A 23,546-nucleotide genomic window follows, 5' to 3' on the forward strand; every position below is an offset into this window, starting at 1 on the left:
TCATGCAGTGCCCCGCATTGCGTTTAGTCTACATGATTTCATGGCGATGACAGATTCTACCCAAAATGGGCGGTGCATCAGGATTTCCCCTCATTTGATTCGTTATTCAGTCCTACAACCAGCTCCGCACGTCCTGCAGAGGTTTTGCGGAAGATCTACTGTACGTAGGTTGCTAGGTGGTCTGCTGTTAAAGAGGTGAAACTCATTTTAGGTGACAGAGACTAGCAAAAACAATAATTTTGTCGGAGAAAAAGCGGGTCGTGATCTAAACGACGATACGGACATGGCGTCAAGCAGCCCCTGTGTTGTGGTAAGTCTTGCAACGCTGATTCAAATGGGTGTTCGTTCATATTGCGAACTCAGCATGACTGCTATTTCAAGTCAAAGAGGAATGGGTCGTAACTACTTTTTTTTAGCGGAAATACGCCCCTGTAAATGTACATTTTCCCAATTATTACGATGTCCTTTATGTGTTCCTTTGTAATGCTTCAAACTTGTCATCGCACGCTCACCTTTAATCACTCATGTTCATCTCAACAACAAAAATAGCTGTCTAGCTACATAACTAAGCGCGGCCTGGGGCATCGCACGCGTGCTAACACGCATGGCACATGTTATACTTACCATACCACTAATCTTGATTCATACAGTAGGACGAATATACGGATACATATTCAATTGACCAATAATAGCACTAGAGTAGTTTTCTGTAAAATACGAACAAAATGCAAGTTATATCATCTAACTTCGAAACGAATATATATGCATGCCATATGGGGCGGGTTATTTCTTGTCTCTCCAACCAATACATTTTTTTGGTTCAGTCCTGTCACCCAGAATAGTTTATTTTTGGAAAACCACAGCCTACAGGCTTTTGGGGATTACTGCTGTACTGCAACCAGCATGATGTCCTCATTTCACTGGTTTGCATTTCACCATTATATTTCACCATATATTTACAGAAGTACAAGAAGATGTAAATTGCAGAAGAACACATTTAGCTTTTGTAGCCATTTCCTAACAGAATAACACATTTGATTGCCTATGTCAGTATAGCATTTCTTTTTGCTATCAAACTTGTTATCGATTGATGACACAGACAACATGCTGAATGCAGCAGATTTAGCAGACATGGCTTGGAGAGTCAGTTAGTCTGTAGGAGAAACTACAGTGTTACATTCACCCCTACTGCTGATAAGTTGGCCCTTGTTTAAAAGAGATAGGTAAGAGAGGGCCACTGCGGGGAGGAATGCCTCACTCCATCTTTAGATAGGAATTATTGTATCATAACAACACACATTGCGTTCACAAGGTTACAAAGTACATTTCTCTACACTAGTACAAGCTTACATTCAGGTCAACTTATGATTCATAGCTTGGTTGTTATGTCGTCTTTTGGAGGGCTCTTTTTGGTTTAATAATGACTCGATTGCACATTTGTGACTATAGTGCTACATAGTACGATGTGATGTGCTGTTGGTGGAGCTATAAGATAGTTTGAGGGAACTGTTCTCCTGTTCTCCCACCAGCTGAGCCCAGTACAGCAGCACCTGTAGTAGACAGCAGGTGGGAGGAAGACTGCTGTAGGATCTGTAGTCCCCAGACAACTGCCTAGTACCTGCATGGCTCATTATCAGTCCTTATTTCTCTGCACGTGAACTTCATCTGTTCTGAGCCAAATCACATGAGTACATAGGAATATATTTCAGTTGGACTGGCATGGGAAGGAGAACACACAGTTGTCCCAGGTCAGAAAATGTGAGGGCATGTCTCATAGGATTATCCACAGTGCATGTAGCTTCGGCCTACATGTAACTACATTGTTATAATAAGTAACCCTTTTATATGGTCTTACAGAGTGTGTAGATGTCAGCCAGGGGCCAGGGCAGGCAGGAGACCCGTGATCACACCCCAATCCCTGGGCACCTCTGGGCCTGGTCTGGTGGCCACTCTGCTGTCACATGACTCTGATGAAGCTCTCTGTGCATCCCAAATGGCACCCTATTCCATATAAAAGTACTGCACTATATAGGGAATAGGGTGCCATTTGGGACACACATCCCGCTCTCTGGATTCAAGTGCAGGGCTGTTGACCCCTCAGTAGGAAATTAGATTTGAAAACATATGGGGTATATCGCTTCCAGAATTAGTATGGCATCTCTGAAAAGAGGCAGTGTTTATATAAATTGAGAGACTTCTTCGCAGAGTAATCTTGTATTAGTTCAAAGTCGATGCCAGGGACAAACAGTGGAGTCTTTAATAGAAGCTGGAGGGGTGCATGATTGGAGTGGACTGATTCCTCTTTCCTAGAATTGGGGCTGGCAATGTGCGTTTTGCTCTCACCTGCCTCGGTCAGTATTGAGAGGAGTCTGAAGCTGCGGCAGCAAGTGTGGGTGTGATTTGCTCTGCCAGAAGTCAGTTGCACCAGTGATACCAGACAGAGGGGAGGGTGCATTGTGATAGTTGTGAAGTGAACAACCTTTAGTGTCTTCACCTCTATTCCCACTGCCCTACTTCTCTCTGTCTCCCGTTTAGATAACACCCATGTGCTTTCTTTAACCCTTTCCCTACTGCGTCATAGCAGTTCCACATCACACATGGCATTGATCAGGTAGATTGTCAGCATGTGATCTGTGTTCCAGATCAGCGATGATGAGCAGGGATATGACCTGGACCTCTTCTGCATCCCAAAGCACTATGCTGATGACCTAGACCGGGTCTACATCCCACATGGACTCATCCTTGACAGGTGGGTTGTTACTAGCAGTGTGGTCTTAATAAATCCTCTACAGGATCGGTGGGTCCCCCGCGGGATGGTTGAGCTAATGTGATTAGCATGAGGTTGTAAGTAACAAGAACATTTCCCAGGATGTAGACATATCTGATATTGGCAGAAAGCTTAAATTCTTGTTAATCTAACTGAACTGTCCAATTTAAGGTAGCTATTACAGTGAAAGAATACCATGCTATTGTTTGAGGAGAGTGCACAGTTATAAACTTGAAAATGTATTTATAAACCAATTAGGTACATTTAGGCAGTCTTGACACCACAACATTTTGAACATAAATGCATTGGATCAATCTAAAACTTTGCACATACACTGCTGCCACCTAGTGGCCAAAAACTAAATTGCGCCTTTGGCTGGAATAATACATTATGGCCTTAATCTTGCATTTCAAAGATGATGGTTGTTAGGTTCTTATTTTTCAGAGTAAATAACCCATGGACACTAGAGAAGCATTAACTAAGTTTAATTCTATCCCAAAGGTTCTGTACAGCTGTAATCAGACCGCAAAACGTTTCTCACATCACAATTATATACATCCCACTTAAGACACTCCCCTTTCTCTCCAACCCTTAAATGTTTTGGCTCTACAGGAAGCTAATAAAGAGGGTAACAGGATTCCTAACATTTATTACTCTCTTAAGAGAATCTGTCCTCACGTCCTGACCTCAACCCCTCTTTCATCTAATACACAGATGTCCATCTGTCTTTCCTCAGAGACATAAAACCCAGTCTCTTTCATTTCCAATCATTCATTTACTATCTCAATGATCAAAGTTTAGCCGATTCTAATAGTCCTTCCTCTTGAACAATAGTGTCCTAATGTTCACTTTACATAAACTTGGAAATTACTTAAATGGATAAACAATAATAAAACATGAATAGAAAAAAACGAACATGATTATAAAACATGAATTAAACAAACGGACAAACAATCTGCGGTCTCCTTCAATGGCAGATGGAGCAGCTTTTAGTTTCTCCACTTTCCCCTTCTGTTCCTAAGAGAGTGATAGCACAAAACTTGGAAAGCAAAAAAAAAAAACAACATAAAACATAACAGTATTAACAATGTGATAAGCTATGCATATTTATATATGCATGAAAACCAAAGTCTGAATTCCCACTCTCTCTTCACCTGACTCTATGCCTCCAGGATAATTTCCTGCTGGGTTCCACAAAAATGAAATCCCTAAAAAGCTTCCTCATGCTTCCACCCTGTCTTCCCCTTTAGGCCCCAGGTTCTGAGAGGTGTTCCCAAGTCATGTCATTTTCACTTTGTTCCCCATCTTCTCCATTTCACCTGATAGGCACCAACACCTGATATGCAAGTGTCTATCCCTAATCCATGTTCCATCCTCTTGAGGCAACTCAGCACTGTATCTGCTTTCAAATCAATGCCTTCAACATTTTGTTCACAGTACCCCTCTATCCTCTACTCTATCATATGATGCATTAACCCATAAAGCAGCTAAACCCCAATCCAACTTTGATGTTTATTGTAGTTCCCAGACCCAACCATCTGTATGTCTTACAGTGGAATCTAGTCTCTCTCTCGCTCTGCTTCCTGTGCCATGGTGTCTTCACTCACCCATTATGCAGTGGGATCTCACTTTACGTGAAAACTATGCACCCCCCCACGGAGAGACATGACGATCTTAACCACTGCAGGTACTGTACGGAGTAGAGGTCGACCGATTTATGATTTTTCAACGCCGATACCGATTATTGGAGGACCAAAAAAGCCGATACCGATGTAATTTTTTTTGTTAATAATGACAATTACAACAATACTGAATTAACACTTATTTTAACTTAAAATAAAACATCAATAAAATCAATTTAGCCTCAAATAAATAATGAAACATGTTCAATTTGGTTTAAATAATGTAAAAACAAAGTGTTGGAGAAGAAAGTAAAAGTGCAATATTTGTCATGTAAGAAAAGCTAACGTTTCAGTTCCTTGCTCAGAACATGAGAACATATGAAAATTGGTGGTTCCTTTTAACATTAGACTTCAATATTGCAAGGTAAGAGGTTTTAGGTTGTAGTTAATATAGTATTTATAGGACTATTTCTCTCTATACCATTTGTATTTCATACACCTTTGACTATTGGATGTTCTTATAGGCACTATAGTATTGCCAATGTAACAGTATATAGCTTCCGTCCCCCTCCTCGCTCCTACCTGGGCTCGAACCAGGAACACATCGACAACAGCCACACTCGAAGCATCGTTACCCATCGCTCCACAAAAGCTAAAAGCGAGTGACGTTTGAAACAGTATTAGCGCACACCCAGCTAACTAACTAGCCATTTCACATTAGTTACACCAGCCATTAGGCTGATATGCTTGAAGTAATAAACAGCGCTGTGCTTGCGAAGAGCTGCTGGCAAAACTCACAAAAGTGCTGTTTGAATGAATGATTACGGGCCTGCTGCTTCTGTCAGACTGCTCTATCAAATCAGACTTAATTATAACATAATAACACACAGAAATACGAGCCTTTGGTCATTAATATGATCGAATCTGGAAACTATCATTTCGAAAATAAAACGTTTATTATTTCAGTGAAATACGGAACCGTTCTGTATTTTATCTAACGGGTGGCATACATAAGTCTTAATATTCCTGTTACATTGCACAACCTTCAATGTATGTCATAATTACGTAAAATTCTGGCAAATTAGTTTGCAATGAGCCATGTAGCCCAAACTGTTGCATATAACCTGACTCTGCGTGCAATGAACGCAAGAGAAATTACAGAATTTCACCTGGTTAATATTGCCTGCTAAACTGGATTATAACTCATGATTATGATTGATTGTTTTTTATAAGATAAGTTTAATGATAGCTAGCAATTTACCTTGGCTTCTACTGCATTCGCGTAACAGGCAGGCTACTCGTGGAGTGCAATGGTTAGAGCGTTGGACTAGTTAACTGTGCGGTTGCAAGATTGAAATCCCTGAGCTGACAAGGTGAAAATCTGTCGTTTTCCCCTGAACAAGGCAGTTAACCCACCGTTCCTAGACCGTCATTGAAGATAAGAATGTGTTCTTAACTGACCTGCCCATTTTAAATAAAAGGTATTTAAAAAAATATATATTTTTAAAAAATTATCGGAAATCGGCGCCCAAAAATACAGATTTCCGATTGTTATGAAAACTTGAAATCGGCCCTAATTAATCGGCCATTCCGATTAATCGGTCGACCTCTAGTATGGAGTAGTGTCTCTCAAACCAATGCTGTTCCAACACCCCGCCTGGTGTCTCTTAATGTACACTCAATCTCCAGAATTCAACCCGTGCCCTTGGTTATCTCTGCTTCCACCTGAGGATATACACACTGCAACACATGGTTTATTTCCTGAGAACATACTTGATATTTGAATAACCGCATCATCGGTCCCCCAGTTACCAGTAACCAATCCATGTGACATGAGTCGCCATAAACTGATATCCCAACACTGCTACTAAAGTAACCATTGCTACTTCCAACATGGCCCATGACTATAGTCTCACAATACCCCTCATTTGCGCAGTAGTCCCATTCCATGCTATCAATATAGCATTCTACGCTTCTACTACTGCTCCTGTTACTGTCCCTATAGGGACTGCTGTGAGAATAGCTATTGCTCGGAATTTGTCTCCTGCTCTCCTATTGTCTTCGTGGTTTACTGATAAGTCTAGGACTGAACCTTTCAGGTACCCCCTACCTGTTTCCCAGTTTATCCCTTGGTCTCTAGCCACCAACATCTCCACTGACCTCCTGTATTCTGCTACAGTTGGTACCTGCGGATTTGCCCCCACCCCTTTGTAAACACCTTTGTTAACGTGTAGACTCTGGGCCCCAACAGTTGATAAGTAGCCACCTTCTGACACTTACCATTTACTGCGGTTCGGTCCCAATCTACTGGGAGGTGTGTCAAATGTTTACCAGCTGTCAGAAATGGGGGCGTTGGAAGAGTATCCAACCGTACAAAAACTCTTGAGTCACATGTCTCTTAATCACACTCTGCAGGAGATGTGATGCTATTATCACAGCAAATGTTCCTTCTGGCGATGTGGCCTCCTGTATACAGGGATCTGTAGCTAGTCCTTCTGGCGATGTGGCCTCCTGTATACAGGGATCTGTAGCTAGTCCTTCTGGCGACGTGGCCTCCTGTATACAGGGATCTGTAGCTAGTCCTTCTGGCGACGTGGCCTCCTGTATACAGGGATCTGTAGCTAGTCCTTCTGGCGACGTGGCCTCCTGTATACAGGGATCTGTAGCTAGTCCTTCTGGCGACGTGGCCTCCTGTATACAGGGATCTGTAGCTAGTCCTTCTGGCGACGTGGCCTCCTGTATACAGGGATCTGTAGCTAGTCCTTCTGGCGACGTGGCCTCCTGTATACAGGGATCTGTAGCTAGTCCTTCTGGCGACGTGGCCTCCTGTATACAGGGATCTGTAGCTAGTCCTTCTGGCGACGTGGCCTCCTGTATACAGGGATCTGTAGCTAGTCCTTCTGGCGATGTGGCCTCCTGTATACAGGGATCTGTAGCTAGTCCTTCTGGCGACGTGGCCTCCTGTATACAGGGATCTGTAGCTAGTCCTTCTGGCGACGTGGCCTCCTGTATACAGGGATCTGTAGCTAGTCCTTCTGGCGACGTGGCCTCCTGTATACAGGGATCTGTAGCTAGTCCTTCTGGCGACGTGGCCTCCTGTATACAGGGATCTGTTGCTATTTTGTTGTATGTGTAACGTTCAATTAAATCCCCATATTGTGTACAGTTAGCTCTATCTCCTGTAACAATATTCAGTCTCTAGGAATGATACTCCTCTATCATTACATCTAACCCATAACACACGATACTCCTAATGCATTTTCTACAGTTATAAACCTACTAACACATTCTCACATCAGTTAGTCAATACACATCATTCCCTCCTCTGGAACAATGAACACCCTCATGTTCCACCAAACCTAAAAACATATTGACTTGAAAAGAGAAACGAAGTACATGTTTAATAGTTATTTAGTTAATAGTTAGCACCACTCATTGATGCAATGTAACATAAAAAACTCTTAATACAGGGTAAAACAAATTTTTTTTAACTTTAATGTTCGTCCCAAGCTATCATCCAGTCAGTCTCCCAAACAAACCACCTCCCCTCAAGATGACACTTAGAGATACATTTCTGGAGACTCTCGGCCACATAAATGTTAGCAGCGCATCCACCCATCATCGTGCTTTAGCAATTCTCTCGCTGTATCCCAATCACAACTAAAACATTTTATAAATGATCCAACCCGAATGTAGAATGACTGACCTCAGTTCTTACTTTGAGTCTAGGGCTCAAATTCCAGTTTGCCAACTTAGCACAGATCATCCCATTGTTAAACAACATTTTATTGCCTGTCATAACTCTTCTCATTACATCCCCCCTTTTCCCTGTTTTCCTGTCATGGGTGGCCTGGTAAAGAAAGATCAGTATCTCAATGCATTTTCAGTTTAAATAGTTACCCCCCCGTCCTTCACCCGGCACTTATCATTCTAACGTGTCTTCTTCAGATATCGTTTACAGTTCATTTCCCCAACGGCACATGTAACTTTTGCCTGTCACATTTCATGGCCCTTGATAATGTCCCGATGTTAATATCCAAGTAGATACTTCCGTTTCTCCTACCTGAGCTTGTTCTCTCTCCACGCTCACTCCACAAGCTCTCTCAGCACCCCGGCCCTGGTCTCACTCCACAAGCTCTCTCAGCACCCCAGCCCTGGTCTCACTCCACAAGCTCTCTCAGCACCCCAGCCCTGGTCTCACTCCACAAGCTCTCTCAGCACCCCAGCCCTGGTCTCACTCCACAAGCTCTCTCAGCACTCCGGCCCTGGTCTCACTCCACAAGCTCTTTCAGCACCCCAGCCCTGGTCTCACTCCACAAGCTCTCTCCGCACCCCAGCCCTGGTCTCACTCCACAAGCTCTCTCAGCACCCCAGCCCTGGTCTCACTCCACAAGCTCTCTCAGCACCCCAGCCCTGGTCTCACTCCACAAGCTCTCTCAGCACCCCGGCCCTGGTCTCACTCCACAAGCTCTCTCAGCACTGGCCCTGGTCTCACTCCACAAGCTCTCTCAGCACCCCAGCCCTGGTCTCACTCCACAAGCTCTCTCAGCACCCCGGCCCTGGTCTCACTCCACAAGCTCTCTCAGCACTGGCCCTGGTCTCACTCCACAAGCTCTCTCAGCACCCCAGCCCTGGTCTCACTCCACAAGCTCTCTCAGCACCCCGGCCCTGGTCTCACTCCACAAGCTCTCTCAGCACCGGCCCTGGTCTCACTCCACAAGCTCTCTCCGCACCCCGGCCCTGGTCTCACTCCACAAGCTCTCTCAGCACCTCAGCCCTGGTCTCACTCCACAAGCTCTCTCAGCACCCCGGCCCTGGTCTCACTCCACAAGCTCTCTCAGCACTCCGGCCCTGGTCTCACTCCACAAGCTCTCTCAGCACCCCAGCCCTGGTCTCACTCCACAAGCTCTCTCAGCGCCCTGGTTTTGGCTCGGACTCAGATAGGAGTGGTAAAAGTCACTGTCTCTCATAGCACGCCTTCGTCGCTCTTTCTTCAGCCGGTTAGGGAGGGTTTTGAGGTCAAATTATTTCTACCATGCATTGAAACACGATCTGACCTCATCTTCCATGATAACCTCAAAAAAACACAGATCATAACAACAGTTAAGTTCATTACATTTCTGTTTCAGGAAACTAGACAAACATTGACTCTCTGGCGAATTATGACATTAACCTTTTCTTAATAACATCTCTACGACAAATATCAAAAAGCATAACATAATGTTACTGCTGAAAAAAACATGTTCTAAGTTACCAGATCACGAAGAGCGCAATACATATCACAGTCTATTTGAAGTTACTGTCATCCCTTATTAACATATAATTAACATATTCCTTTCTATATGCAGCCTGAACACAGTACCACTGTATAAGTACCCTAAAAACCAGGACCACTTTTTATATGCAGCCTGAACACAGTACCACTGTATAAGTACCCTAAAAACCAGGACCACTTTCTATATGAATGCCTGAACACAGTACCACTGTATAAGTACCCTAAAAACCAGGACCACTTTCTATATGCAGCCTGAACACAGTACCACTGTATAAGTACCCTAAAAACCAGGACCACTTTCTATATGCAGCCTGAACACAGTACCACTGTATAAGTACCCTAAAAACCAGGACCACTTTCTATATGCAGCTTGAACACAGTACCACTGTATAAGTACCCTAAAAACCAGGACCACTTTCTATATGCAGCTTGAACACAGTACCACTGTATAAGTACCCTAAAAACCAGGACCACTTTCTATATGCAGCCTGAACACAGTACCACTGTATAAGTACCCTAAAAACCAGGACCACTTTCTATATGCAGCCTGAACACAGTACCACTGTATAAGTACCCTAAAAACCAGGACCACTTTCTATATGCAGCCTGAACACAATACCACTGTATAAGTACCCTAAAAACCAGGACCACTTTCTATATGCAGCCTGAACACAGTACCACTGTATAAGTACCCTAAAAACCAGGACCACTTTTTATATGCAGCCTGAACACAGTACCACTGTATAAGTACCCTAAAAACCAGGACCACTTTCTATATGCAGCCTGAACACAGTACCACTGTATAAGTACCCTAAAAACCAGGACCACTTTCTATATGCAGCCTGAACACAGTACCACTGTATAAGTACCCTAAAAACCAGGACCACTTTTTATATGCAGCTTGAACACAGTACCACTGTATAAGTACCCTAAAAACCAGGACCACTTTCTATATGCAGCTTGAACACAGTACCACTGTATAAGTACCCTAAAAACCAGGACCACTTTCTATATGCAGCCTGAACACAGTACCACTGTATAAGTACCCTAAAAACCAGGACCACTTTCTATATGCAGCCTGAACACAGTACCACTGTATAAGTACCCTAAAAACCAGGACCACTTTTTATATGCAGCCTGAACACAGTACCACTGTATAAGTACCCTAAAAACCAGGACCACTTTCTATATGCAGCCTGAACACAGTACCACTGTATAAGTACCCTAAAAACCAGGACCACTTTCTATATGCAGCCTGAACACAGTACCACTGTATAAGTACCCTAAAAACCAGGACCACTTTCTATATGCAGCCTGAACACAGTACCACTGTATAAGTACCCTAAAAACCAGGACCACTTTCTATATGCAGCCTGAACACAGTACCACTTTATAAGTACCCTAAAAACCAGGACCACTTTCTATATGCAGCCTGAACACAGTACCACTGTATAAGTACCCTAAAAACCAGGACCACTTTCTATATGCAGCTTGAACACAGTACCACTGTATAAGTACCCTAAAAACCAGGACCACTTTCTATATGCAGCCTGAACACAGTACCACTGTATAAGTACCCTAAAAACCAGGACCACTTTCTATATGCAGCCTGAACACAGTACCACTGTATAAGTACCCTAAAAACCAGGACCACTTTCTATATGCAGCTTGAACACAGTACCACTGTATAAGTACCCTAAAAACCAGGACCACTTTCTATATGCAGCTTGAACACAGTACCACTCTATAAGTACCCTAAAAACCAGGCCCACTTTCTATATGCAGCCTGAACACAGTACCACTGTATAAGTACCCTAAAAACCAGGACCACTTTCTATATGCAGCCTGAACACAGTACCACTGTATAAGTACCCTAAAAACCAGGACCACTTTCTATATGCAGCCTGAACACAGTACCACTGTATAAGTACCCTAAAAACCAGGACCACTTTCTATATGCAGCTTGAACACAGTACCACTGTATAAGTACCCTAAAAACCAGGACCACTTTCTATATGCAGCTTGAACACAATACCACTGTATAAGTACCCTAAAAACCAGGACCACTTTCTATATGCAGCCTGAACACAGTACCACTGTATAAGTACCCTAAAAACCAGGACCACTTTCTATATGCAGCCTGAACACAGTACCACTGTATAAGTAACCTAAAAACCAGGACCACTTTCTATATGCAGCTTGAACACAGTACCACTGTATAAGTACCCTAAAAACCAGGACCACTTTCTATATGCAGCCTGAACACAGTACCACTGTATAAGTACCCTAAAAACCAGGACCACTTTTTATATGCAGCCTGAACACAGTACCACTGTATAAGTACCCTAAAAACCAGGACCACTTTTTATATGCAGCCTGAACACAGTACCACTGTATAAGTACCCTAAAAACCAGGACCACTTTCTATATGCAGCTTGAACACAGTACCACTGTATAAGTACCCTAAAAACCAGGACCACTTTCTATATGCAGCCTGAACACAGTACCACTGTATAAGTACCCTAAAAACCAGGACCACTTTTTATATGCAGCCTGAACACAGTACCACTGTATAAGTACCCTAAAAACCAGGACCACTTTCTATATGCAGCCTGAACACAGTACCACTGTATAAGTACCCTAAAAACCAGGACCACTTTCTATATGCAGCCTGAACACAGTACCACTGTATAAGTACCCTAAAAACCAGGACCACTTTCTATATGCAGCCTGAACACAGTACCACTGTATAAGTACCCTAAAAACCAGGACCACTTTCTATATGCAGCTTGAACACAGTACCACTGTATAAGTACCCTAAAAACCAGGACCTCAGGGAACTGGTTGTTTACCCCTTTCAAATACGTGATTAAAAAAAACACATGTTCAATCAAAAATAAACTATTTAGAATTACAACTCTTTATAACTCCCTACAAAAATAATAATAATATCCTAAAGTAATGGTACAATTTGGATAGAGAATGGTGTTTCTCATGAATTTTATGCTGAAACTCCCCTGTCTATTTAATTCCTAATGAAGTTGATCATTCTTTATTAGGAGTTTTTTATATTCAGGGATTTTGTCATCATCAAAATGTTTCCTCTCCTTTTCTTTCCCTGTCCTTCGGAAACCATTTAAATACCTCTTCCAAACATTTCATCCTCCTGCAAACTCATTTCAACTGAATTGAAAAGGCTCCTTCAAATAAATCCCACTACACGGCGATAGTATCTCTCCACCGAGTCTAATGATTCACGGGTCTCCTTTTCCTCGTGATTCTTCATATCCATCATACCATATCAAAAAATGTAAAGTTCATTTTAGGTTTGGTACCCCTATGCTACCTACGCGTGACCCTTCCACCTTTTCGGCCATTCTAGAATCCTATTCCAGAATAAGACATCAAACGTAAATGTATTTAAAAATAAAACCACATAGAATGTCTAATGATTTAGACAAATCCTAAGGCCTTCTGCATTTGCAATGAGTGTTTGGTCATATAATTTAAATGTGTTACCTTTAGAATCCATTCCCTTGGCATTTCGCCTAGAATCTTCAACCCAAAATACGTTTTCTTGTGGCAAATTTAGCCAATGTCTCATCGTAAGGAATCCGCAATATATGCATGTGGTTCCATAACACTTTCTCTCACCACGGCAGCCACCTTAGCCATTTCGTCTGCTTTACGATTACCTATGGCGATTTTATCTGTACGACTTGTATGAGCTTCACATTTCACCACTGCTAATTTACTGGTTAACTGACATTATTCTAATAATACATCTACCTCCAGACCATTTTTATTGGTGTACCTGTCGCTGCTAACATGTGGTGACCACAATGTACCCAAATGATGAATTTCTCCAAATGCTTACCACACACAGCGCACTCCTTTACTCTATTCCCTTCTGTGTTCATGTAACTAGAGTCATCTGGATACTATACTTTTCCTGATTCCAATTCTGTCTCTTGCAAATCAGGCCTAGGTTTTGGAGTAATCTGATCTGGGTCACATGTATGCGATTCACCCTCCCCAGGCAACGGCATTAACAACGCAGGATGCAAAGCACCAATCTTATGAAATTGTAGATTTTCCCCATTTAACGTTAACTCCAATCTTGTCCATCTTGCACTAGTAACATGTTGTGCTTTGTCATACATGCTTTATGGCCCTGTTCCGCTAACTTGTCTACCAATGTGGTGCGGTCTCGCATATGACTTTCTTTGTCTTTTGACGCTAATAACAAATCGTCCACGTGTTGTACCAACACAGAACATACAATTGACACCCTTTTAACGATTGTTTCAATGTAAAATGATACCACGTGGGACTCTTTGTAAATCCCATCGGTACTCTACTAAAAGTTAGGTAAAACGTGATCTAATACGTCTTCCATCACATAGAAACTGTAATCTCTATGAACCACTTATTAATCAAACAGAAACTATAAGCCGCTAGGTGAAAGTTCCATTCTTGCTAACCTCAAAACGATTAGTTGTTGCTCTTTTGAAAAACATGCAAACTCTTGTATAGCTGCATTTCCTGCTAATGCACTATGTTCCATTCTCACCTTACACTCATTCTTCCAATGCCCGATAGATGTGGGACTAAAACAGGGAGCTATCTCCTTACGCTTTGATGTTTCTTAGTTTTATCCTGGTCATTGAAACCTATTAACCCCTTGCATGTCTGCGAGGTGAGTGGAGTCATATTCCACTCTTAAAACATTGTCTTGAATTAAATCAACTAATCCGCAATTACCGTTTTGATCACAGGGTTCACCCCCGTCATCAAAGCAGAAGCGCAAATTTAAACAATCCACTCCCGTTCCCAGGCCTTCTGTAGTAAAGTACTGGTGTCACGCTTTATGGGTTCAGCGTTACGCATTTTCCGTTGATAGAATGCTGCATCAAAACGCTCGTATATTGAGCTTTTGATTCTGGTTTCATGTCCTCGTGCCAATTCAGAATTGCCTCCCTGAATTATTTTATTTGATTCTAATTCTCCGTCAGCAGGAAAATGTGGTCCAATTTTTTTCTTCTAATTTGCTAAATTTTACCCATATTCCACCCGAATTGGTAGAATACAACTATTCTCTCACCCGGTTATAGCTATGCAGGGAACCAGCCGGCTGGTATTTACCCCCTAGGACTCACCCTTCGCAGGTTCCAGCCTGCGCGGGCTTACCTTCCGGGACTCACCCTATATTAATAGTAATCACAGGTATTAATCCACTGGGATTTACTATTGACCTTATAGTACTAGCAGGAACCAATCTACTAGGGAGTTACCCCCTAGGACTTACCCTACAGGTACCAGCCTGTATGAGTTTACCTGCCGGGCCTTACCATTTACTATAAAGCTACGACCGGTCGTTACACACTGGACTTATATAATTAAACTCAGGCTCTCCAGGTCCATATCCCATAATTAGTTCAGCCAACGATTCTCCCCCATCTCCCCAAAATGAGTGGAAACAGATCTAGGAACTAGCCTACCTTGTTTGTTGTGCCGGTTCCTGTTCCACTGATGTGGACTCTATGGTTTGACTACAAACCGTGGTGAACCCTGCTCGCAGCACCCTCTGTTAGGCTCTTATTTTTCAGAGTAAATAACCCACGGACACTAGAGAAGCTTTAACTGAGTTTAATTCTATCCCAAAGGTTCTGTACAGCTGTAATCAGACCGCAAAACGTTTCTCACATCACAGTTATATACATCCCACTTAAGACACTCCCCTTTCTCTCCAATCCTTACATTTTTTGGCTCTTCAGGAAGCTAATAAAGAGGGTAACAGGATTCCTAACATTTATTACTCTCTTAAGAGAATCTGTCCTCACCTCATGACCTCAACCCCTCTTTCATCTAATACACAGATGTCCATCTGTCTTTCCTCAGAGACATAAAATCCAGTCTCTTTCATTTCCTATCATTCATTTACTATCTCAATGATCAAAGTTTAGCCGATTCCAACATTCCAATATTATCTTTTACCAGATCTAATGTGTTATATTCTCCTACATTAATTTCACATTTCCACAAACTTCAAAGTGTTTCCTTTCAAATGGTATCAAGAATATGCATATCCTTGCTTCAGGTCCAGATGTACAGGCCGTTAGATTTGGGTATGTCATTTAGTCAAAATTGGGGGGGAAGGGGCAGATCCATAGATGTTGCAATGAAAGAACATGTCAACTAAGCTTCAATTGCAATACATATTCAAGCTGGCCATTTTTTAATGTTAGTTATTTTACTACTATGTTAATTATTTTACTACTATGTTAGTTGTTTTACTCATTCAGCCTATGTTACTTGTTTACACAAGGATTTAGATTTACAGCCACAAACTTTTTTATAATCAAATGAATTAACTGATCACATCCACGTGAGGCTGGCAGTTCAGTCTAGTTGCGAAAGGGTTCTTCAGCTGTCCCCATAGGATAACTATTTTTGGTTCCAGGCAGAACTCTTCTAAGTTTCATGTAGAACCCTCTGTGTAAAGGGTTCTACCTGGAATCTAAAAGGGTTCTTCCATTGAGACAGTCGAAGAACCCTTATAGTTTCTAGATAGCACCTTTTTTTTCTAAGAGTGTAGCCCCTTATTCAAACAGACATGGGAAACAGGAACCAGTGCTGACTGACCACCCTCTCTCTCCCTGTCTACAGGACAGAGAGGCTAGCCAGGGAGATTATGAAGGACATGGGGGGGCACCATATCGTGGCCCTCTGCGTGCTCAAGGGGGGTTACAAGTTCTTTGCAGACCTGTTGGACTACATCAAGGCCCTAAACCGTAACAGTGACCGCTCCATTCCTATGACAGTGGACTTCATCCGCCTCAAGAGCTACTGCGTAAGGCTCACTCTTCGCTCTGTTCTTCAAATTTGTGTCCCAAATGGCACCATATTCCCTTTTAAGTGCACGCCCTGCAGGGGCCCTGGTCAAAAGTAGTCACAAGTAGTGCACTATAAAGGGAATAGGAGCCATTTGGAATGTAGTTCATGAGTTATTACTATTTTATTATAGATATTAGAAGTATTTAGCGTTTATGTTATTGTTATTTTATTTATTTATTACAGGCATTGCCAAAAACTGCATAATGGAAAGAACATGATGTTTTATTCAGTCCATTGGTTTCACAATTGCACCTAAGCTTTCATTTGACCTTTGAGCCAAATGTCAACATGCACTACCTTAAATGTGTTTTGACTGACAATCAACTAGGCTTGTATCCACAATAAATGCTAACTTGGTAAATGCTTACTTGGTAAATACTAAGACTGGCTGCTATTAGTACTACATTTCCATCTGTATTTGTACCCCCCCCCCCCCCCCACCCACCCACCCACCCACACACACACACACACACACACACTCAGCTGTTTGATATAATACATTAAGAAGCAGCTCTTTGTTTATGGATTCTTACTGCTAGATACTAGAGATGTCAATAACAGCAGACCTGTCTGGACAAAGTCCCCTATCCCTGTTCACCTGTTTATTACATGTCTACACAGAATGACCAATCTACAGGTGAAATCAAAGTCATTGGAGGGGATGACCTGTCTACACTGACAGGGAAGGTAAAGAAACATTTTCAACTGACCTTTTCTATAGATCTGTCTGTCAAACATTGGATCATTCCTCAGTTACCTAGTTTAGCCTCCACTGTTTGCAGTCAGACAAATGTGTAACCTTCTTTAAAGGGAAAGTTCACCCATTTTTACATGTGGCCTTATTTTCACTCTTCCTCTGCTTGTAGTCGCTCCCCCAAATAGTTTTTATTTTGGGGGGGGGGGGGTATTTTGTTTCTTTACGGAGAAAGTTGGTTGACACCTTTTGCTGAGTCATTAGTTGCCACAGACTACAATGCATTATGAAAATGGATCTAAAGCATGTTAGAAATGCTCCAAAACAACTCATATTACATCAGAATCCCATGACTCAGCAAAATGTGTTTACCAATTTTCTCTTTAACGAAACAAAAATACAAAGTTTGGAGGATCAACTATAAGCATAGAAAGTGAAAAATAAGGCCACACGTAAAAACTTTTTTTTTTTTTTTTTTTACTTTGACAAAAGTTTTGAAGGGGTTCTCATGCAGTCTAAAGTACAAGAAGGCATAACTATAATGGCTGCAGGGTTCAACAGGATCCAAGGTCACATTTCTAAATGGGTTCTGGAGTAGCTTTTATATTTGATATAGGCTAACAGTTACACTCTGTCGTCTCTGCCTCTTATTTTTAAATGTTGTGTTTTTACACAGAATGTCCTGATTGTGGAGGTATGTTATGACTACTTCTTCCTCATTGTTAAGTTTGAAACCTTTTGCTATGTCAGCATTATAGACATTTGGCAGTGACACCCACTGTTTTGTCATATGTTTAGGACATTATTGACACAGGAAAGACCATGAAGACCTTGCTGCAACTTCTCAAACAGTACAACCCAAAAATGGTAAAAGTTGCAAGGTAAAGTAATCCCCAAGTCTCTATCTTACATTGCAGTGTTATAAAAAGTTAAATATTTGTCCATACATCTTTGATGTAAATGTAGAATCAAGCAAAGGCACCGTACAGTGCAACTTACTTCTGCTTACAGAGAAGTTATATGGAAACCTTCAACTGTCATGTTTTCCTTTGTATTTTAATTCTCTAACACCATCAGTCACATGACCAACTTCCTGGTTTGTGCTTTCAGTTTGTTGGTGAAGAGGACACCAAGGAGTGTTGGCTACACACCAGACTGTGAGTTCACTTCAACACTGCTAAATGGCTTCAGTGAATCATCTTAATCAATAGCCTGAGGCATTGTGCTGTCACACATACATGAACTATAATGATGACCGATACAGGGCATCCAGAAAGTATTCAGACCCCTTTTTTCACATTTTGTTACTTTACAGCCTTGTTTTAAAAAGGATTAAATAAAAACATTTCCTCAATCTACACACAATACCCCTTAATGACAAAGTCAAAACAGATTTTAGAAATGACCCTTTCCTATGAGACTAGAAATTGAGCTCAGGTGCACCCTGTTTCCATTGATCATCCTTGAGATGTTTCTACTACTTGATTGGAGTCCACCTGTGGTAAATTCTATTGATTGGACATGATTTGGAAAGGTACACAGCTGTCTATATAAGGTCCCACAGTCGACGGTGCATGTCAGCAAAAACCAAGCCATGAGGTCGAAGGAATTGTCTGAAGAGCTCTGAGACAGGATTGTGTCTGGGCACAGATCTGAGGAAGGGTACCAACATTTCTGTTGACCTTCTGCATTGAAGGTCCCCAAGAACACAGTGGCCTCCATCATTCTTAAATGGAAGAAGTTTGGAACCACCAAGACTCTTCCTAGAGCTGGCTGCCCGGCCAAACTGAACAATCGGGGGAGAAGCGCCTTGGTCAGGGAGGTGACCAAGAACCCGATGGTCACTCTGACAGAGCTCCAGAGTTCCTCTGTGGACATCAGAGAACCTTCCAGAAGGACAACCATCTCTGCAGCGCTTCACCAATCAGGCGTTTTTGGTCGAGAGGCCAGCCAAAGGAGTTTGCCAAAAGGCACCTAAAGGACTCTCAGACCATGAGAAACAAAATTCTCTGGTCTGATGAAACCAAGATTGAACTATTTGGCCTGATTGCCAAACGTCGCATCTGGAGGAAACCTGGCACCATCCCTACGGTGAAGCATTAGTGGTGGCTGCATCATGCTGTGGGGATGTTTTTCAGTGGCAGGGACTGGGAGACTAGTCAGGATCGGGGGAAATATGAACAGAGCAAAGTACAGCGAGATCCTTGATGAAAACCTGCAAAGGTGGCTCAGGACCTCAGACTGGGGCTGAAGAGTTACCATTCAGCAGGACAACGACCCTAGGCACACAGCCAACACAACGCAGGATGTGCTTCGGGACGGCAGGGTAGCCTAGTGGTTAGAGCGTTGGACTAGTAACCGGAAGGTTGCAAGTTCAAATCCCTGAGCTGACAAGGTACAAATCTGTCGTTCTGCCCCTGAACAGGCAGTTAACCCACTGTTCCTAGGCCTTAACTGACTTGCCTAGTTAAATAAAGGTAAAAAAATAAATAAAAATCATCTCTGAATGTCCTTGAGTGGCCAGCGAGAGCCCGAACTTGAACCCGATCGAACATCTCTGGACTGACCTGAAAATAGCTGTGCAGCGACGCTCTCCATCCAACCTGACAGAGCTTTAGAGGATCTGCAGAGAAGAATGGGAGAAACTCCCCAAATACAGGTGTGCCAAGCTTGTAGCGTCATACCCAAGAAGACTCGAGGCTATAATCACTGCTTCAACAAAGAACTGAGTAAATGTGATATTTCTGTTAATTTTTTAAAAATAAATTAGCTAAAATGACTAAAAACCTGTTTTTGCTTTGTCATTATGGTATTGTGTGTAGATTTGAGGGTAAAAACAATTTAATCAATTTTAGAATAAGGCTGTAACATAAAATGTAGAAAAAGTCAAGGAGTTTGAATACTTTCCGAATGCACTGTAATGCATCTGATTAAATAGAGGTTCTAGGCCCATTTAAGGGAAATGGTCCAAGACATATGTAAAAAAAAACACACAAAAAAACAAGCCAAGTTTATTAAAGGAGTAGGTTTTAAGGTCAAACGACATACTAAGGGGGCAGAATGCACCCTTTCAGTTTGTTTCCCAACTCAGAGAAGTAGAACTACTTGGAAGCCTGTGCACTCAGACACCATAATGGGACATAAACAACATTGCGATTACTATACAACTCTATGCTCTTTACTGAAAAAGACTAAAGGGTGCTTTTTATACCTTTCACATGTTTAACACCAATTAGGGTCCCCTGAGAAACATGGACAAAAACTATAGTTCCACCCTGTCACGCTTACTTCATTTGTTTATTTTTCAGTCATAGGATTTGAGGTTCCAGACAAATTTGTGGTGGGATATGCGCTAGACTACAACGAGTACTTCAGAGATTTAAATGTAAGTACTTTTTCAACAGATTTTCTCAGCTAGATAAACGATGTTGAGTAAAACGGTCTCATTGGTTCCTTTCTGTTTGTTTTCCAGCACATCTGTGTCATTAGTGAAACAGGGAAGGAAAAATACAAGGCCTGAAGAGGACAGCCCTTCCTCTAGTTGTCTATCATTCTTTTTTTATGTTGCTTTAATTTGATATCTGATTTATATATATTTTTGGTCAGGAAAATCAAATCAAGGGTGCAGCTCACTGGAAACTCTTGCTCACACACACACACACACACACACATGTACATGTTCTGCTCAGGGTCCCTGAGGTGTACACACACTTACATTGCCCCTCAGATTTGCAAAGCCCCTCTCTCAACCTCCACATGCTGTGCTGCACTCTAGAAACCACATACACATTAAAGTGTCAAGATTGAACATTTCTGAGGTGTGACATTGCCTTGGACATATTGGTATGTGTGAGTCCATGTGCATGCTGTCATCTCTTTCAATAAATAGAACATTTGCTTGCCCTGTTAAAATGATCAATACCCAGAGTTTATTTTTTTGTAGATTAGTAATTTATTGAGAAAAATTCTGCTACGGTAGCAGGAAGTAGAACAAACATTTAGTCATCATATTGTCAAAATTACTTCAGATTTAAATTATTTTCCATTTCACAAAACTTGATTTTAGCTTGACATTGATTTGAAAGTTTGTACGTCACTTGAAGACCAAATTCCTTTACTTATACATAATAGTTTCAGTGGTATGGACAAAGGAAGGAGCAGGTATCCTAATACATTACATATTATTTTTTTAAAACATGTTTGCATAGTTTTCCCCAAAAAATGGAAGTGTTCCATCAGTAGTACAGTACTGTAAAATAAACTGCGAGCTTTGAACATGGTTCAATATTATGATCATTTATGCATATCTGCTTTTATAAATATGTATTTTAAGCTTCCATCTACTGTATGACAATGATTCATGCAATCACAATGTTTTTCTCTTTACCCTCCCAACCATTAAACTCTGCTCCATCCCCTCAGATGACTCCTGATTTCCCCCCAAAAGGTTTGCTTGTGGTACCAAATAATTAAGTTAAATATAAATTATTTTATTTAACTAGGCAAGTCAGTTAAGAACAAATTCTTATTTACAATGACCTACACTGGCCAAACCCGGACGACGCTGGGCAATTGTGCGCTGCCCTATAGGACTCCCAATCATAGCCGGTTGTGATACATCCGTCACCGCTGTCATAGAGGCGTTCTCCCCAACGTTGTCACTGGAAATCAACTGTCTTCTTCTGTGGAGTTGTGTCAGCAAAATCAAAACCTACAAGAGCAATATGTGCAGTGGTGGAAAAAGTCCTCAACTGTCATACAGGAGTCAAGATGCCTTCACAGAAATTTGAAAGTTACCCAGTTAAATACTACTTGAGTTAAAGTCTTAAAGTATTTGGTTTTAAATATACTTAAGTATCAAAAGTAAAAGTATGAAACATTTCAAATTCCTTATATTAAGCAAATCTGAGAACAATTGTCTTGTTTTTAAAATTTACGGATAGCCAGGGGCACACTCACTTACAAATACATTATTTTCTTAATGTAGTGAAGTAAAAGTTGTCCAAATATTTTTGACAAGTCGTTTCTTTGGGTATCTGTACTTAAGTAGTACTTTAAATAGTTTTTTACTTAAGTACATTATACCACTGAATGTCATCTAAACATGCTTTCACACTGGCAATGAAAATGTTCTTATAAATAGACAGTTCCACAGTTGAATTTTAAGAAAACATGTAATAATGGGTAATAAGTATCATGGGTTAGTTAAAAAGGGTAACTAATCATGGGTTAGTTAAAATGTTGATCCAGTATTAAATAATGCAGTTGTTCATTATAGTGTGAAACAAAAAGCAGGCTGTTGTAGTAGGCAGGCCTGACTACAGCAGAACAGTAACACTGGATACCGGAATAAGGCCAACTCCAGTATTTACGTGCTGCTACAGCCCAGCCAACAGTCTAGTCCTTTAGTGCATTGGGGAGGTGTTGATCAAGTCTTCAATCATCAACATTGTGCTCTGTCCAGTACTGTAGTTCAAACTCAGCCAAGACACTATGCTCCAATACACTCAGAATAATAAATTATTCAGACTCTTAATGTAATTAATGCCACTTAACTGATGCTTTTATCCAAAGCGACTTACAGTAGAGTGTGCATATATTTTCTTATGGGTGGCCCCAGTGGGAATCAATATGAGCCAACCCTGACTGGGGGCCACTGAACCACTGACTTCATTGTGAGACGAGAGGATGGACAGTGTCACGGTGCTGTAGCAGCAGCTCTTCATGGTCTGCATCTTTACTATCACTACAAATCATGACGTGCTGCTACGACAGCTGCCTGAAATACGGGCTCACTGGTTCAAAGGTAACTTTAACAAGATGAAGTGTACATAGTAAAATGTGTTGCATTAAATAGGAAGTTGGTTGGGATACCATTGAGGATCAACTGTTATGCAAAAGATATGGAAAGAGATTAATGTGATCTCCAGCCAGCTATTTTCACAGGAGATGACTTAACCTGGCCCTGCTAGGCCAAGAGTACTCAAAGGAGCAAAATAATGTTTAGTAGTATGTATTGGAAGGCCTGTAAGTCTAGATATTTTTCATGCAAAATAAATGTATTCATCTCTGGTAAGAACAGTACATTTCCTGATATAAATTAATGGGGGTAAAAACATTGGGTATAGATAGCTCCTCCGGATGGACACTAGAGCAACAGCAGAGGCCCAGCCTCCCTCCTTTCCTTCTGCCTCCATAAGCTATGGTTAAAAAATTTAATGTTTTCAAATGTTTTCATCAATTGATCTAATAATGTGGCCATTTTGAGAAAGTAAGGAAGGCATTATTAAA

General features: G+C 41.5%; 1 protein-coding gene across 1 annotated transcript; it reads left to right on the forward strand.

Annotated features, from left to right (window-relative positions):
- The first annotated feature begins 106 nt into the window (after positions 1 to 106).
- Positions 107 to 21,673, forward strand: hprt1 (hypoxanthine phosphoribosyltransferase 1). The gene is made up of 9 exons (XM_036970493.1): positions 107 to 310; positions 2,643 to 2,749; positions 16,334 to 16,517; positions 17,183 to 17,248; positions 17,932 to 17,949; positions 18,054 to 18,136; positions 18,366 to 18,412; positions 20,564 to 20,640; positions 20,728 to 21,673. Exons 1-9 carry the CDS (start codon positions 284 to 286, stop codon positions 20,773 to 20,775), a joined length of 657 nt encoding a protein of 218 aa, XP_036826388.1. The 5' UTR covers positions 107 to 283; the 3' UTR covers positions 20,776 to 21,673.
- Positions 21,674 to 23,546: the final 1,873 nt, after the last annotated feature.

The sequence above is a fragment of the Oncorhynchus mykiss genome, chromosome 31 (assembly GCF_013265735.2).
Source record: "Oncorhynchus mykiss isolate Arlee chromosome 31, USDA_OmykA_1.1, whole genome shotgun sequence".
In the NCBI taxonomy this organism is placed as follows: Eukaryota; Metazoa; Chordata; class Actinopteri; order Salmoniformes; family Salmonidae; genus Oncorhynchus; species Oncorhynchus mykiss.